The sequence below is a fragment of the Notamacropus eugenii genome, chromosome 3, assembly GCF_028372415.1.
Source record: "Notamacropus eugenii isolate mMacEug1 chromosome 3, mMacEug1.pri_v2, whole genome shotgun sequence".
In the NCBI taxonomy this organism is placed as follows: domain Eukaryota; kingdom Metazoa; phylum Chordata; class Mammalia; order Diprotodontia; family Macropodidae; genus Notamacropus; species Notamacropus eugenii.
Window position 1 is genome coordinate 261,521,323 of NC_092874.1, and position 15,783 is coordinate 261,537,105.

General features: G+C 34.5%; 1 protein-coding gene across 3 annotated transcripts in view; it reads right to left on the reverse strand.

Moving 5' to 3' along the window:
• Window positions 1-15,783, reverse strand: part of PPFIA2 (PTPRF interacting protein alpha 2) — a 684,724-nt gene that overhangs the window by 51,871 nt on the left and 617,070 nt on the right. For all 3 annotated transcript variants that reach the window (XM_072655483.1, XM_072655485.1, XM_072655484.1), the window contains one exon: window positions 13,777-13,870. In XM_072655483.1, coding sequence (XP_072511584.1) covers window positions 13,777-13,870 — 94 coding nt within the window. The remainder of the gene's footprint in view (window positions 1-13,776; window positions 13,871-15,783) is intronic.

The following is a 15,783-nucleotide window of genomic DNA, read 5'->3' on the forward strand; positions in this document are numbered from 1 at the left end:
ATAAATGGTGACTGGAGACTATTAGTATACCACCCACCCCCTTTCTCCCCACCCTACCCATAAACTTAAAGTTCAATTTAATCTCTTTAAGTTTGATTAGATATGTCCAAATCAGTTCATCTTAGTTAATATACAAAAATACACTAATTTAAATCTAAAAGGAAAACCTTATCTTTCTCCCCTAAAAGTTTTTTCCCCTGAGTTCATTATCTTACCAGTGCTAAAGATTACAAGAATGTTAAGTTTTTCAAGTATTTTAGATTTCTTTTTCTTTGCTCTATTCTAAAGCAATTTGCTCCATGAATCCCAGCAAAATATTCTGATCTTATCACAATATTCAGATTTTCTGATCTGATATTGTTGATCTTTGATCAAAAAGCAGGATGCAAGACTCTGAAACTGCAAGAGAAATAACCAAATTCTTGAAGTGGTCTGATCTTGTCAGAAACAGTAGAGGAAATACACATTCAGTCAAACTCAGATTCCCCAGGTGTGAACTGAGGATTCTAAGAAACTAAGCTTTTAACCCTTCCAAGGAATTAGCAGTAACAGTAGGAGGGGAGGGTGGGGAAAGGGAGAAGAAGGAGGAGTTTGGAAATCCTTTGTTACAATACCTAGATGCTATCACAAGTATATTCAAACACCTCATGGCTAGAAATTACAAATAGGTTTCCCAGTTGCTATCTAACCAGTGACTTGGTTAAGAAGAATAAATCTTATGTGAGGCTAACATGATAGAAAAAACGACCTAAAAGCAAACATGTTTTTGTTAATGTTTTTTGTTTGAACATTCCTGAGATCAGGGATTTCCTTTTTTAGCTTGAGAATGAATCCTTCCCGTTTTTATTGTAGGTGTGTGGTGGTATTTCTGGTGCTGTAACTGAAAGGAAAAACAAACTTAGAAAAAAAAAAAGAAAGAAAGAAAACAAGCATGGTGCTGAAAGTAAGCATGTTCAGCAGTCATTGTGGTTTGAACTTACCCAGATGTGCTTTTCATGGGATGGAGAAGGATGGATGAAAAAGAAAAGCACACAAATGTTAATGGATACATTTCAATCCAGAGAAAGCCAAGTGACAAAAGTAAGAGCATCATTTCAGATATGAGAACACCCTGTGGTTGACGGGTCTCTATTTTTCTGTGACACACACCATAATTGTATTGCCTCAGATTAGGCTGGGTGCCAGTTCTCATATCTGACAAATCAGCTAGTTTGCCATATGCGTACTGTTAGCCAGTCAGAAACATGCAGAACCATATTTTTCCAGCACCTGCTACATCCTGAGAGGAAGTAAGGCTCTTTTGGAAATTATATTAACTCCTTACAGCCACTCCAACATATCAGAGTATAAGCTTTTGGAAGGCAAGGATTATCTTTTGTTTGTTTTTATATCCTTAGAACAGAACCTGGCACACAGTAGGTATTTAATAAATGTTTACTTATTGGTTGATTTAACAGTCCAAAGAAATTAAGAGAGTCCAGGGTCTCACGGTACTTTAACAAGTTACAGTCCCAGTTTGTAAAAAAGTACGGGTGATATAAAGAGGTTGTTTGCGTTAGAGGAAACAGCACTGGATTAGAAATGAGAAGGCAAGGGTTTTAGGTCTGACTAAAACTCACCAACTGTGTGACTTTAAGAAACTCAACACACCTCTCTGAGACTGTTTTCTCACGTGTCAAATAAAAGGGTTAAATCCAATGATCTCTGTGGTTCCTTTTGCCTTTAAAATCCTCCAGTTGTTATATGGTTTCAAGTACCACCTTAGCTCCCTGGATGTAGTAGAGGGCTGAGAAAATGTGACTGAAATTGGTTCAAAGTGTTATTTTTTAAAAATTACAATGAATTGTGGACATTTTATAAAATTTTCACGAGGTGGTAAGAAATTCACTTCACTGCTGCATTTCCAAGTTAGCTACAAAAACTCCTAAAATACATTATTTTTTTTTAACTTATTGACAAAGTGGGCCACCTATTTTTATAACTTTCAGAAATTGCTTGGGTTAGATGTTTCTGTTTTCCTTATTTGTCACTCAGGAAAAGGGCAAAAGTAAAAGTGAAATGAACACACATTTCTCTTCTAAAGGCATTCATTCAAAGAACATATTGATTTTTGTTTTTACCTTATGGTAAATCTGCATTTTTGAAAATTCTAGGCAGAGCTCTAAAATTATTATGGAAAGCTTTTCAGACTCCCATATATACCCTGAGTAATGTCAAAGAAGAATTCACATCCTGGGATCCTAAGAAATCACTTTTAAATTTGTTTTCACCTTGATAACACATCAACAAACAAACACAATGGAGGTAATGGTTAGTCCAAAGAAAATTGTTTCCAGGTGGGTGAACCAGCTCACCAGCCAATCAACCTCATATCCACGTGATTGAGCTCGAGGCAGAGAAGAGCTGACAACAGAACTGTCCAAGGTATCATTTGCTAGACACCACCACCAACAATGTGTCTTCCATAGCTTACCAGATGCATTGAGACATTATTCTCCCATGAGAGCGGATGAATGAAACTCAGCCACAGAAAAGCAATATAGTCCTCCTAACCTCTATGTTCACTAGTCCAAAACTTTATATAAGCAATTGACGTGTTGGGGAAAGAGGAGCAGGGGGAAGTGTGTCAAAATAGAAAATGGAAGCAAAAAAAAATAAGATAATTAAGACATAAACACACCAAAGTAGCTTGGTGGAGAACTCTCCCAAATTTGGTGGTATTTTTCAATTACCTACATTTCTCCCCTTTATATCTGAATCACTCAGCTCAAATTCAGAATGAAAATGAACTGATACTTCAATTTAAGAATACATGTTAGCAATTTTTAGTTTGCCAGATGAATTTTAAAGAGCATATCCTATCTCTGCATAGGACAGGATAGAATATTCATGAAGTGCTAACTTAGCGCTATGGAATATATTATAATTATCTTTTGCAAGGTGACTTTTTTCATCGGAGCAGTGTTGAAAAGAATAGAAAAAATAAAAACTGCATTCTTAAGTTAGAAATATTTGAAAAAATAATGAGCTATTTTATTCTAATGTCTTTTTATTGGAACATGAGGAAGTCAAGACTATGTCAACGGAGAGCTACATTTAATTAAAATTACATGGTATGAACAGGTATTAAATGAGAAAAAAGTATCATAATTTATTATTTGAAGTCTTGTAAGGAATACAAATATGTCCTTTAAGTGCACTACAAAAATGAAATGCAAATGTAAATGCATATCAAAGATTTTAGATTTTCAAAATGGCAGTCTTATTTTACCTCACTGACTCAAACCCCTACTCAACAAATGGACTCTCTCTTTTTCCTAATCAAATCAATTTTAGCTGTGATAATTATACAGGAGAAAAATTTCATATATGAGCATCACTCTTTGGAAATATCTATTCTTCATCTTTCTTTTTCTTAAAAAATGGGGAATGAGAATATATCCATTTTGTCTCAGCATTCCAAGGATGCCAATGACTCAAAAGACCAAGAGCTTGCTTTACAGTTTCAACAACAACCAATATTTCTGCTCTCAGAAATATCGCAAAGACTATTATGTGTTTTGCACAACCAACTGCTATACAATTGTGTGTACCATCATTTTATATGACATTTTCTTATAGGGGGTGCATACATTTGCATATAGATGTACACACAAAATACATACATATAGACATACATTTCAGACTCTTGACGTTTGCTCTAGCTACAATTTGATAAACAAAAAAAGGAGAAGCAAACTCAAGAGTACAGCATAGAAAGGAGGTGTTTTGAAAATATCTATGATAGGTTACATTCATCACTTTGAAGGCTATGAGACTAATATCTAGTAATTAAAGAGACAAATGAGCTTAATGACAACATTCCCTTTGGCAGTTCTTTTTAATTGCAAGTGTTATCTATGTCTCATCTACCTTGAGCTACTTAGACTCCTAACTTAAGTCTCATACGATGACTTTAGAGAAACTTAAGACATATTCAAAAGAACAAAAAGAAATGGGAGGATAGTTTATAAGGGAAAATTCTTTTATAAAAATGTTAAGCACATTTAAAAAATACATTTTTCTCTCATAATTTTGGAATATAGATATTAATAGCCTTTAAAAGATCAATGATGTTCTTTCATTAAATTATTTTTTCTCCATGCCTTTCTCTTTTTAAAAATAATATTTTCTCCTATTACATATAAAAACAATTTTTAACTTTCATTATTTTTTTTATGTTTTGAGATCCAAATCCTATCACTCTCTCCTCCCCAATCCTAGATCTTTTCAAACTATGAGATAGCTATAAATTGTGCATTTATATTTGGACATAATTTATTATTAAATATTTATATTAGACATTTAAAATTCTCATTATGAATCATAAAGCCTTTGAAATAATTGAATGAAATTTTATGAGCCAGGAGAAGCAGCAACTGAAGAACTGTTAAAATTATTTTTCTATATAAAAAAAAAGTTACATAAGCATGATAAATAGGTTTCTAAGTAAACGTCAGGAAATTTTAAACTTCTTAGTTTTTCTACCATGAAGCTATTAAGAACAAATAGCCAGGTGAAATATGAAGCATAAAGCAAAGCACAACTCAAGGATTTGTTAATTGTTCTTCCTTGGTTTAGCTGTTAATCAAAGATGAAATTTTTTTGCTAGTCACTTTCAAGTGCTTACATTAATTTCTGAAATATTTTATGAGTGACTATTTTCACTTTAAGCTAATAATAATGCAGAATTTTGTTTGAATATAAAAAAAATTTAAAAGTCTCAGAATCCCCAGATTTAGAATGAGTATGTAGTAAAACCTCATTGACTAAGATAAATTAAGGAAAGTACAAGGATGAAATAAAGGACCTTTAAGTTTTTTTTCCAAGTATAGAACCATATAATTATCATATTTATGCTTGTGAAAAGTTTTACTTAGTGAGATAAATGCTTAATAATTACTGATTTGGGGAGATCCAGAGTTCCCCATTTTTCTATAGTCCTCATTTCAAAACTCAGTCTCTTGAAGGACGTTACTGATGAGATGAAATTAACCCTCCTCTCTCTTGGTCAGACCCCTCCTAATTTTCCAAGGAATTTAGTCTAAGGAGAAACTCCCAGCCCATTGTCTTTTCCTCAGGCTTGGGTCCAGGATACAGATTCTTTGTCTAGATTTCAGCAGGGCTGAGGATAATTTAGATGTAGGTGACATAATCAAAATTAATTGTAATATTCATTCTCTCATTGATTGTTAACCAATCAGAGCTGATTGCTGCCCTCAGGAACATAAAGTCTTCCAAAGGCATATAAACAGTGAGCCCACTTCCAGGAAGGGTCTTTGGCATTTGAGATTGTCAATGACCTCTTTTATTAAAATACTAGCTTTATTAATAAAATGACTAATTACCCAGAAATCACATCTCTTGAACTTTTTCGATGTCACAGTACAAAAAAGTAAGGAAATACATGTTTATTGCTTTCAAAAGTTTTTTTTAGGGGGGGGGGAGAAGAAAATCCAGTCTAGCTGGATGTTAGATAGAAGAAAAAAATTGTAATTATTTAAATTAGCATAAGGATTTTGTGTAAATGATTTTAAGGCAGCTTCTGAGGTTGCTTACTACTTCTTTTGTGTTATCTTAAGTGGTTCCAACATTCAATTCTGATAAATACTTTTCAAGTTCCTCCTACTGTTTGGCCCTGAGATTGAAAGATAGAAAATAGTTCAGTCCCTGCCCTCAAATAGCTTATATTCTACTTGGTTAGGGGTAGGGATATTACAGGTAGGGGAGTAATTATAACACAGGGCAAATCAGAAAGACAATATCTTTTTGTTATTAAGTAGTAGACCAAGTGCTACTTTATAACTAGAAATTTTAGCCAGTCTTGTCTGAGTCACTAGTTATGATTCAGTATATTCTGAATCAGAGAGGTTTTGTTGTAAATACTTAAAAACCGTAAGTTACACTTTGGGTAACGTGATGCTAATTAAACTGAATGTAGACAATTATTGTTTTCCTTAGTAAAAAGAGAACAACATAACTTTGGAGACATAGTGGTACTGTGGAAAAAAACACTAGCTCTGAAATAAGCAAACCTGAATTTAAAACCACTTCTGACATTCATCACCTAAGTAATTTTTGGCACATAACCTATGGGCTCTTCATCTGAGGCAGCTAGGTATGATGGTGGACAGAATGCTGGATATGGAATCAGGAAGACCTGAGTTCAAATCTTGGCTCAGACAAATACTAGCTGTGTGACCTAGGCAACTCAGTTAATTTCCCCAGCCTCAGGTTTCTTTATCTGTTAGATGAACTGGATTAAAATGGTCCCTTTCAACATTAGCTCTCTAATCCTCTATGACTCATTAAACTTCTATACATAAAACAGAACTATTTAAAAGGAACTACATAATTTAATATAATTCCGGAAGATAATATTAAATTTCTGCACTTGTACAAATGAATGGGGAGAATTCTTTCTGGAAAAACAAAAAAAAGACAATAATTATGTAGACACAAATTTCCAAAGTATTTTAATTTCAGATTCCCCCTCCCCCCCAAAGGGAACTTATTTATAATATTCGTTAAATGCCGACTTTGTGTGTTTGGCTGGAAATTATATTAAGTTGCTTCAAATGCTAAAGTTATCTTGTAATTTATGAGCAGACATTGTTAATTCTGCAGTAAACTCTGGATTACTACAGGTAATTAACATGATTATAATAGCTGTAGGAATTAATGTACTACGTACTCAGTGTATTTTAAAGACTCATAAGCCCTGAATTCCCTCAGAGAAAGGGGGTGGTCCTAATGGATTTGGAATGTTAAGTTTTGAATCTTGAGCATATCTGAGATGAGAAGGAAGGTGAAGAGGTGGGGCAAATATAAATGAATATAAAAACTAACAAGGAGACCAGTTTTTCCTAGAGGTCCATATTGACCACTTTAAGAACAATTTTTAAAGTCTGTTGGCAGTTTGAAGTGGTTACTACTGTGCCAGAGAAGGTGGCATGTGATGGGCGCTAGGAGGTAAAAGAGTTTGTAGACCAACAAAGAGATCTCTAACACAGGAGCTTTCTTGTCAACTCTGAGAATTTCCTGAAAAATAATTTTTCTCCACTGGGAGTTCATAATTTTTTAGCGACCTCCCTCCCCTCAATTATTTCTAAAAGATCACTTAAAATACTATAATGGATTCCTAGTAAGTATCTTGAATTATCTTGACAGATGGGATGAATTCAATTCAATACAACATATGTTTAATAACTAATTGCTTACTATAATGCTGCAAGCCAATCAGGCTACAAAGACAGAAAATCAAGGGCTCTTGCCTTCAAGAAGTTCATGTTATACTCTAGGCAAGATTTATGCCTTTTTAAAAATATTTCATAAATTTGACTCAGTTCTCTGTATGTTTGAGAAATGAGGCCTTTATCACATAAGCATGCTGTAGAATTTCCCCCCAATTTTCTGTTTTTCTTCTAATTTTGACTGAACTGATTTTGTTCATGTAAAGTCTTTTTAATTTCATGTAATCAGAATTATTCATTTTCCTTCTGTGATCTTCACTATGTCTTATTTGTTCATAAACTTTCTTTGTATTCAAATATCTGACAGTAAATTTTTCTATGCTCTCCAAATTTACTCTTGATATCACCCTTTATGTCTAAATCATTTTATCCATTTTGACTTTATTTTGGCATATTCTGTGAGATGTTGATCTGTGCCTAGTTTCTGCTAAACAATTCCAGTTTTTCCCAAAATTTTAGTTAAGTGATGAATTCTTGCCCCTAAATTGTAGATCTTTGGGTTTATCAAACACTAGATTACTATGGTCATTTACTTCTGTGTATTTCATACGTAACCTATTTCATTGATCTGCCACACTATCTCTTAATCAGTATCAGACTGATTATAGTTTGAAGTCAGGTACTGCTAAGCTTCCTTCACATTTTTCCCATTGATTCCCTTGATATTCTTGAACTTTTGTTTTAGATGAATTTTGTCATCTTTTTTTTCTAGTGCTATAAATGTCTTTGGCACTTTGATGGATATGGCATTGAATAAGTACGTTAAGGCAAAATTTTAATTATTATCATGTTGGCTTGGCCAACCCATGAGCAATGCTATTTCTCCAATTGTTTAGATATGCCTTTATTTGTATGAAAAGTGTTTGTAATTATGTTCTTATTGTCCCCAAGTGTGTCTTGGCAGGTAGCCTTACAAGTGTTTTATACTGTCTGTAGTTATTTTAAATGGCTAAGTAAACATACAGCTAGGTTAATATAATTTGGGAAGGAAGAGTACATAGACAAACACACACACACACACACACACACACAAACACACACACAAAACAGGGACTGGGAAGACTTCCTCCAGGAAGTGGCTGAACCTGCAATGAAGGCAAAGATTTTGACATGAAGAGATAAGGATCTACACTAGTTATTATACAACAATAGAGGGATTGGAGAGGGAATGACCAGTTTCTAAACAGAGAATATGAATGAAGGTAATATGTACAAAGGCAGGTTAGAGCTACATTTGGGGTGGCTTCATATGTCAAGCTCTGGACTTTATATTTTTCTCATTATAGAGTTGACAGAGAGTTGATGAAAATTTTAGACATGATTTTTGGTAGCCTTATGGAGGATGACTGTAGAATGGAAAAACCAGGACAGGGAGGGGGTTTAAAGAGAGTTAGGATGTTCTTAGAATGACCAGCCAAAAAGTAATGAAACCCTGAACTAGACAATAGACCTTGTGATTGGACAAAGTAAGCTGAACATGAAAGGCATGCAGGCAACCTCAACAGGACTTTCAACTGAATGGATATGTAGGGTAAGAGAGATATAATCAATCCACAGATATCTGAGAGTCTACAATATGGCAGACAGTGGGGATACAAAGAGTAAAATAGAAAAACCCCTGCCCTCAAGGACTTCATATCCCCATGAGGGAGATGTGGGATCACAGGACCATAGATCAAGAGTTGGGGATGATCTAAGTGACTGAAAAAATGAAAAAGCTTCACAGAGAAAGTGGCACTTGAGTTGAATCTTGAAGAAAACCAGGGATTCTGAACAGCAGAGGTGGGAAGGGACTGCATATTTAGGGTTTGGTTCAGCCAGGGCAAAAGTATGAAGATGAGAGATGACATTCACATGGGTAGAACTGTAAGTAGACCAGTTTGACTGAAATGCATTTTTCATGAAAGAGAGTAGATGTAGGAAGATGGATAGGGAAGGAAAGCCTGAGTTGTAATGAAATCTAAGCACTAAATAGAAGAGTATTTGATCTTGGAAACAATTTATTGAATAGCAAAGTAACACAGTAGAACTTGTACTTGGAAAAAATCTCTTTGGTAGTGATATGGAGGATAGACTGGAGTGGGTAGAGGATTTAAGGAAGGAAATCAAATGCCAGGCTATTTCAAAAGTCCAGCTGATAGGTTTCTGGTCTGAACTAGGGTGGTAGCTATGTGAGGGTCAAGAAAAGGTACAACTAAGGTAATCCTCAGGTTGTGAGCAAGGTATCCTTGACATAAAATTCAGTTTCTAGAGGATCAGGTTAGGGGACAAGATAACCAGTTTCCTTTTGAATCTACTGATATATACAAGTAGAGTTTATTGGCATGAAATTTGCAATATGGGACTGGATTTCAGGAGAGAAAATTAGGAGATCTATCAATCTTTCTATAGATATAGCTAGAAAGGTCAGTTGATCTCTATCTCTATAAAGAGACAAAAAGAGAAAGAAATAAAGAAAAGGAGAAAAAGGAAAAAAACAAAAAAGGAAGGAAGGAAGAATGAAAAGTAAGACATATTCAGGAGTCTGTGAAGGTCTATTACATGAACCCATAAACTTAATCACTAATTATAGAAGGAAAAAATGACAAAGAAAGGCACACACGTTTAGGGAACAGGATGGTGTACAGCTAAGGAGACTGAGCAGGAACAAATATGTGGAAAAATAAGCAGGACAGGTCAGTATCCTGAAAACCTAGGGGTAATACACAATGTCAAAAGTGGTAGGAAGGTCAAGGGCAATGATGAAAAACTGGATTTAACATACAGTTCTCAGGGAAACATAAGGAGAAATTTCAGATGAGAGAGAAAGGGAACAATTGAGTCGGCAGCCTCTTAGAGAAGAATGAAGGGGGATGAGATGACAATAGTAACTAATAGCTAATGTTTATATAAGGCTTTTAGGTTTACAAAGCACTTTATGTGTTATCTCATTTTACCATCATAGCAATTCAAGAATCTAAGCATTATTTTTATCTCCATTTTCATAGCCAAAGAAACTGAAGCTATGTTAGTAGAGGTCAAGTGACTTACCCAGGATCACACAGTTAGTAACTGCATGAGGCATACTTTGAACTCAGATCTTTCTTGACTCCGAGTCCAATACACACCTACCAGCCTCAGCTCAAGGGATCGAAGACACAGGTAGAAGAGTTGGCCTCGGCAAGAAAAGACATCTCTTTTTCAGGAATGGGTATTCTACATCCTAGTCAAACTGGTCTACTCTTCCTCAGAAATGATACGGTCTCTCTTGCATCTATGCTTTTTCCATAGTATGGAAAGTATGGAAAACACCCCATCCTTCCATCTACCTCACATACTTCTGAGCTTTCTTCAAGGTCACCTCAGGTGCCATCTACACAAGACCTTTCTCCATCATTCCTCTAATGCACGCTTTCTCTCTCTTTTGAAAACATTTCATATTATTTTACTTTGACACAAATAGGATAATGCATGTAAAGTGCTTTGCAAATCTTTAAGTGCTATACAAGTTGAGCAACTGTTTTTGTTTTATTATTAGTCTATTTATGTATTTGGAGAAGATTAAATTTCTTGATCTTTTTTCTTTGCATTTCTGTAGAATACAGGCCAGTGACATGACTGTATGTGCTTTCTGACTGATTGTACATGGCATGCACAAAATGTCTACTGAATTTAATTGCATTGAATTGAGCAAAGAAAGAATGGGGGATGAGGTGAGGAATAGAAAAGACAAGGGAGATCACAGGAGATGGTCTTCCATCACTTTTCTTAGTAAAGTAAAAAATGCCATTTGCTGAAAAAGAAGCAGCAGAGGATGGCAAGCAGGGCATGAGGAGAGAGGTTTGGCATAGATGTTGTGGGGAATGTGGTGGCCTCAGTCAGGGAAGATAAAGGATTACTATGCAACAGTGAGGGCTCCATTGAGATCAGATGATAAGATTTTTTTATTTTTATGGATCTGACTTCTATGACTACTTCTGGTAATATTCAAGATCATAGAAATAGACCTGAGGATGATAGTGGGGGTAAATAAAGCGTGGAGTTTGTCAAAGTGTGAACAACAAAAGGGAAAGTATTGAAGGATAAAGGACAGTTTATAGTTGGATGGATTGGCCAACTACAAAATCAAGACAATGAAAGGAAGAAAACGCATAGATGAAGGCATGAGAGAAGGATGAGAAGAGGTGAAAGGGCTCATTATTGTGATAACATGAGAGGACAGAGATTTTTGACAGGAAGTCAAGTGTTCAGGCGATCATGGCTCTTGGGACTAAGATTTACTTTTTAGGAAGGCCAACACTTTAAGGCAGGGACAGGCAAAGTACAGCCAGTAGGCCAAATCTAGCTCTACCTGTTTTTCTAAAGATTTAAGGTAAACTTTTTAAAAATGATTTTTGAATAAAATGCTATTGTGTTTAACTTTTTTTTTTAAATACAGTCTTAGCTGGGGAAAAAAGTTTAGGAGCAGAATAGACTTAGCTAAGTCTGTAAGCATCCAAAAACAAATAGAAGCTTAAGAGCTACCATGCAAATGTATGTACACACACACACACACAAACACACACCATGAGTTACCTCTAGTTCTCTATAAACTGGAAAGAGAACCATCTAATAGACATTTTCTACTAAAAACTGGAAGCCAGCAACTGAAAAAGTATAATATTGCAGATCTGATATTTCAAGTATAAGTGAGGTTTACTCCTATTATCCAGATTTCACTGTCATACTTACTCTTATTGGTTTCATTGATACTTCAACACTAAATACAAGGCAACTTTCATTTTCTGACTACTTGTAAAGCCCCATCAGGGACATATATCACTTTATCACCACTTAGGCTTGAAGACAAATTTTAGTATACTGTAACACTAAGTATGTGTGGGCATGAATGGGCAGGATCTAGAGTATATTGCAATCTGCTCTTAAGCTAGCAAGTGAGAATATATGAGACTCAGTTAATACTTTTATTTGAGGCATTTAGGAACTGCTAAGAAATCAAATTATAAAACTGATATTTATAAATTTATAAAATTCAAATACACAAAATTACATAGTGCATAGCTCTTATGATAAATTCTAATACATAATAAATATTCTTGAAATATGCTTCTTTTTATAATAGAAATAACCATTAAAAGCAAAATTTAATTAATATTTCTAATCACAGATGCTTTCATTGATTGGTTTTACAATCAATATCGTAGATCAAAAATATCCAAAGTTCTAAAACATTTCAAGGGTCATTTTGCTGAGATCCCTCTTGGCTTAGACATATTAAGAAAATCTCTACCATCTCATTCTCATTTCTTTGAAGTTCTATGACAAAGATGCATTAGGAGTAATTCTTTATTGAACGTTCAGATTCTCATGATAAGATTAGCTGGAAAGGTATCTCCAGGCAAGGAGAGATGAATATGGATCTGAATATCATTCAACTCTTAGAAATGAAGAGTGGAAAGAAATGTTGTGGATGTAAAAACCGAGAATGAATCTCAGGAAAAAATAAGCAAAAAGTAAAAGAACAAATTATGGGGAAGGGGGAAAATCTTTGCTTTCAAAGTACCTCCTCTAACAATCCTCTTTTTTCCTCACAGATGTCTGAGATGACATTGGAAGCATCCTACATGTGTGTGTTCTGTTTCCTTCTTTCTTTATGAGACAACTTTATTTTCTAGCAGCTGCTATGATTCATAATATATCACTTTCACAAGGCATTTAACTATTACCCATTTTATGAGAGTGAAAAGATACTGTCAGTTTCCTGACAGATGTGAAACAAGAAGTCACTGGTCTGTTGGGATTCTGAAATAATTATACATTCACTAGATAACAAAAGTACTCCTGTCTTCTATTTTTTAAATCTTTTTTAAAAGATGCAATAAAGGTTTTCCTTCTTGCATAGGTGGATGCGAAGAATGACTAACCAGAATTTTGAGTGTAAGAAAACAAAGAAGTAGGTGGTTGGGGTGTAATTAATTCTTCCAGTTAGAGAAACTGTTAAGTGACATACCTGATCCCACTGTGGACAGAAAAAAAAATGCTGTCTCATCCTAACCCAGTTCAAATACTGGAGTTCTTAAAACCTCCAAGCTGAATCCATACATCTGAGTGTGTTTACTATAAATTTCCTTTTTTTGAATTTCTATGATTTTGGGGGGATGGGGTTTAGATGGTATAAACTATAAAGGGACTCTCATCAGTGGAGGAAGTAATCCTATCTGTGTATTAATAATATCCCAAGTCCTGTCTCCATCCCTTAATCCTCTCCTGAAAAAATTATTCATTACTACTACAACTGATTACTTTATACAAAGCATTTCAAATTTGTGTCCAATACATCAAGGAAATATGAATTGAGAATCTATAATAATAAAAAAAGAGAAACATCAAATCATTATTTTGCCTTTCCAGCTTTCAAATCTGACTGTTTTTGACTGTCAAAAAAATAAAAATGTTAACATTTTACATCAATATTGTCTAAGGGAGAAAAAATTATTGAACCTACTTTTTCTTTAGTCGCCGGTCCTTCTCAGCTTGAGTTCCAAGTTTGCCTAACCCTAGAGACTCCTGAGCTGCAGCTTCCGTCTCCATAAAGCCTCCTATGGAGAAATATTTTAGAGCAGACCATATTAATATGAGTATGTGGAATCTATTAAGTGCTTAAAAGCGAACAAGCAGCTAAACTTTTCTTTTCATCATCACCCCTGCCACAACTAAACTGTAAGTCGCATATTTGTATACCAAATATCTAGCATACTGCATTTGTTGAATTGTATTGAATTATAAATAGGAACATATTTTAAAAATAATTTATTTTAAATTTAAACACTAAAAATTAAATACACAATAAGGAAAAAAGTATGTGTACGCTAGAATGTAAGAGAGGATTCAAAATATATAGCAATAAATTTCCATTTCAAGAAAGATTAAATAATAAATACTACACGTTGTGTTCAGCACTTTCCATCTGCGCTTCCTTGTAAGTTTTCTTTTGCTCTCTGATGTAGACTTCTTACTCTGTTCTTTTTAACTCCTTCCTCTCCACTCTCCCCAAAGAGGGCTACAATTAAACATGGAGATAGAGATCTATATCTGTGTATATATGTATACGTGTACATATACATATATGTATATGTGTGTATATGTACAATATACACACAAATACATACACATATACACACAAAAAATATACATGCATATACTTAGATATCTGTAATCATACTTATATATAGATATATACATTCATATGCATCTATGTAATAAACTTGTTTGTCCTCTGTTTCTCTGAGGGTAACATATTCCTTCTAAGTCCACAAATTCATCGTTTCCTACACCATAGCAGTATTCCAACCTTGTACTGTCTAGTTATTTTCAATAGTCAAACAATATTAATTAATAAGGTTGATATATAGTGTAGTTTCCCTATTTTTCTCTTTTGTTTAAATCTGTTTTAGCTTTAATTTTGTCTGAGGTCATGATTACTACCCCTGTTTTTTGTTTTTTTGTTTTTTTCTAATAAATTCTAGGCACATACTTCTGGCAGGTTGGCAGGTAAATATTTTCACAAGGAGATTAAGTTGGGATTAAAGGAAAGAGTATGTCAAAAGTTTTTTTTCTTTAACAAAATGGTCAATAATTCTCTCTCTCTCTCTCTCTCTCTCTCTCTCTCTCTCTCTCTCTTCCCCCTCTTTCTCTTTCTTTCTGTCTCTCTCTCTTTCTTCTTCCCTCCCTCCTTCTTTCGTTCCCCCTTTCTCCTCTCTCAGACTCTACCTTTTCCCGTTGTTATTGTAGTTACTGTCATTTTAGTTGTGTTTGAATCTTTGTGACCCCATTTGTGACCCCACTGGAGTGGTTTGCCATTTCCCTCTCCAGCTCACTTTACAGATGAGGAAAGTGAAGCACCAAGGTTAAGTGGCTTGCTCAGGGTCACACAGTTTACCTTAAGTACCTGACCCCAAATTTGATCTCAGGAAGAGGAATCTTCCTGACTGCAGGCACACTTCTATCCACGGTGTCCTTACCTTCTTCTCTTCCATTTTTAAAACCTGATCATTTGTAATGTTACATAAGTATACAAATATACACTATTCCAAGGAGTATAAAATTTGATATGTTAACTTACAATTATGTTAAAACACTGGTAGAAAAAATGTGTGCTGACTTTCAGAAGCCAAGTGTTTTTTTCCTTCCTAAAGAATAATGGTTCTTATACTCAGTCTAATTATTTTCATCTTATACCAGTGTTTTGAAAATTCTAAAAACTTTCATCAAAAACCCCTGGTGGGTACAGTGTCATTCCCCAGTGGATCTGAAAACACTTGGTTTAATGCCAGTGTTATTGGTTCATAGAATATACACAGCCTCAGGGCAGAAAAGGGGAGAAATAAAAACATGCTGGGCACTAACAGTAAAACCATTGCAATTTACAATGCAATTATCTCTTTCAGGGTTCTTAAGTGGATAATTAAGTCCCAAATTATCTACTGAACTATAAAAATGAGCATTTTCTTCT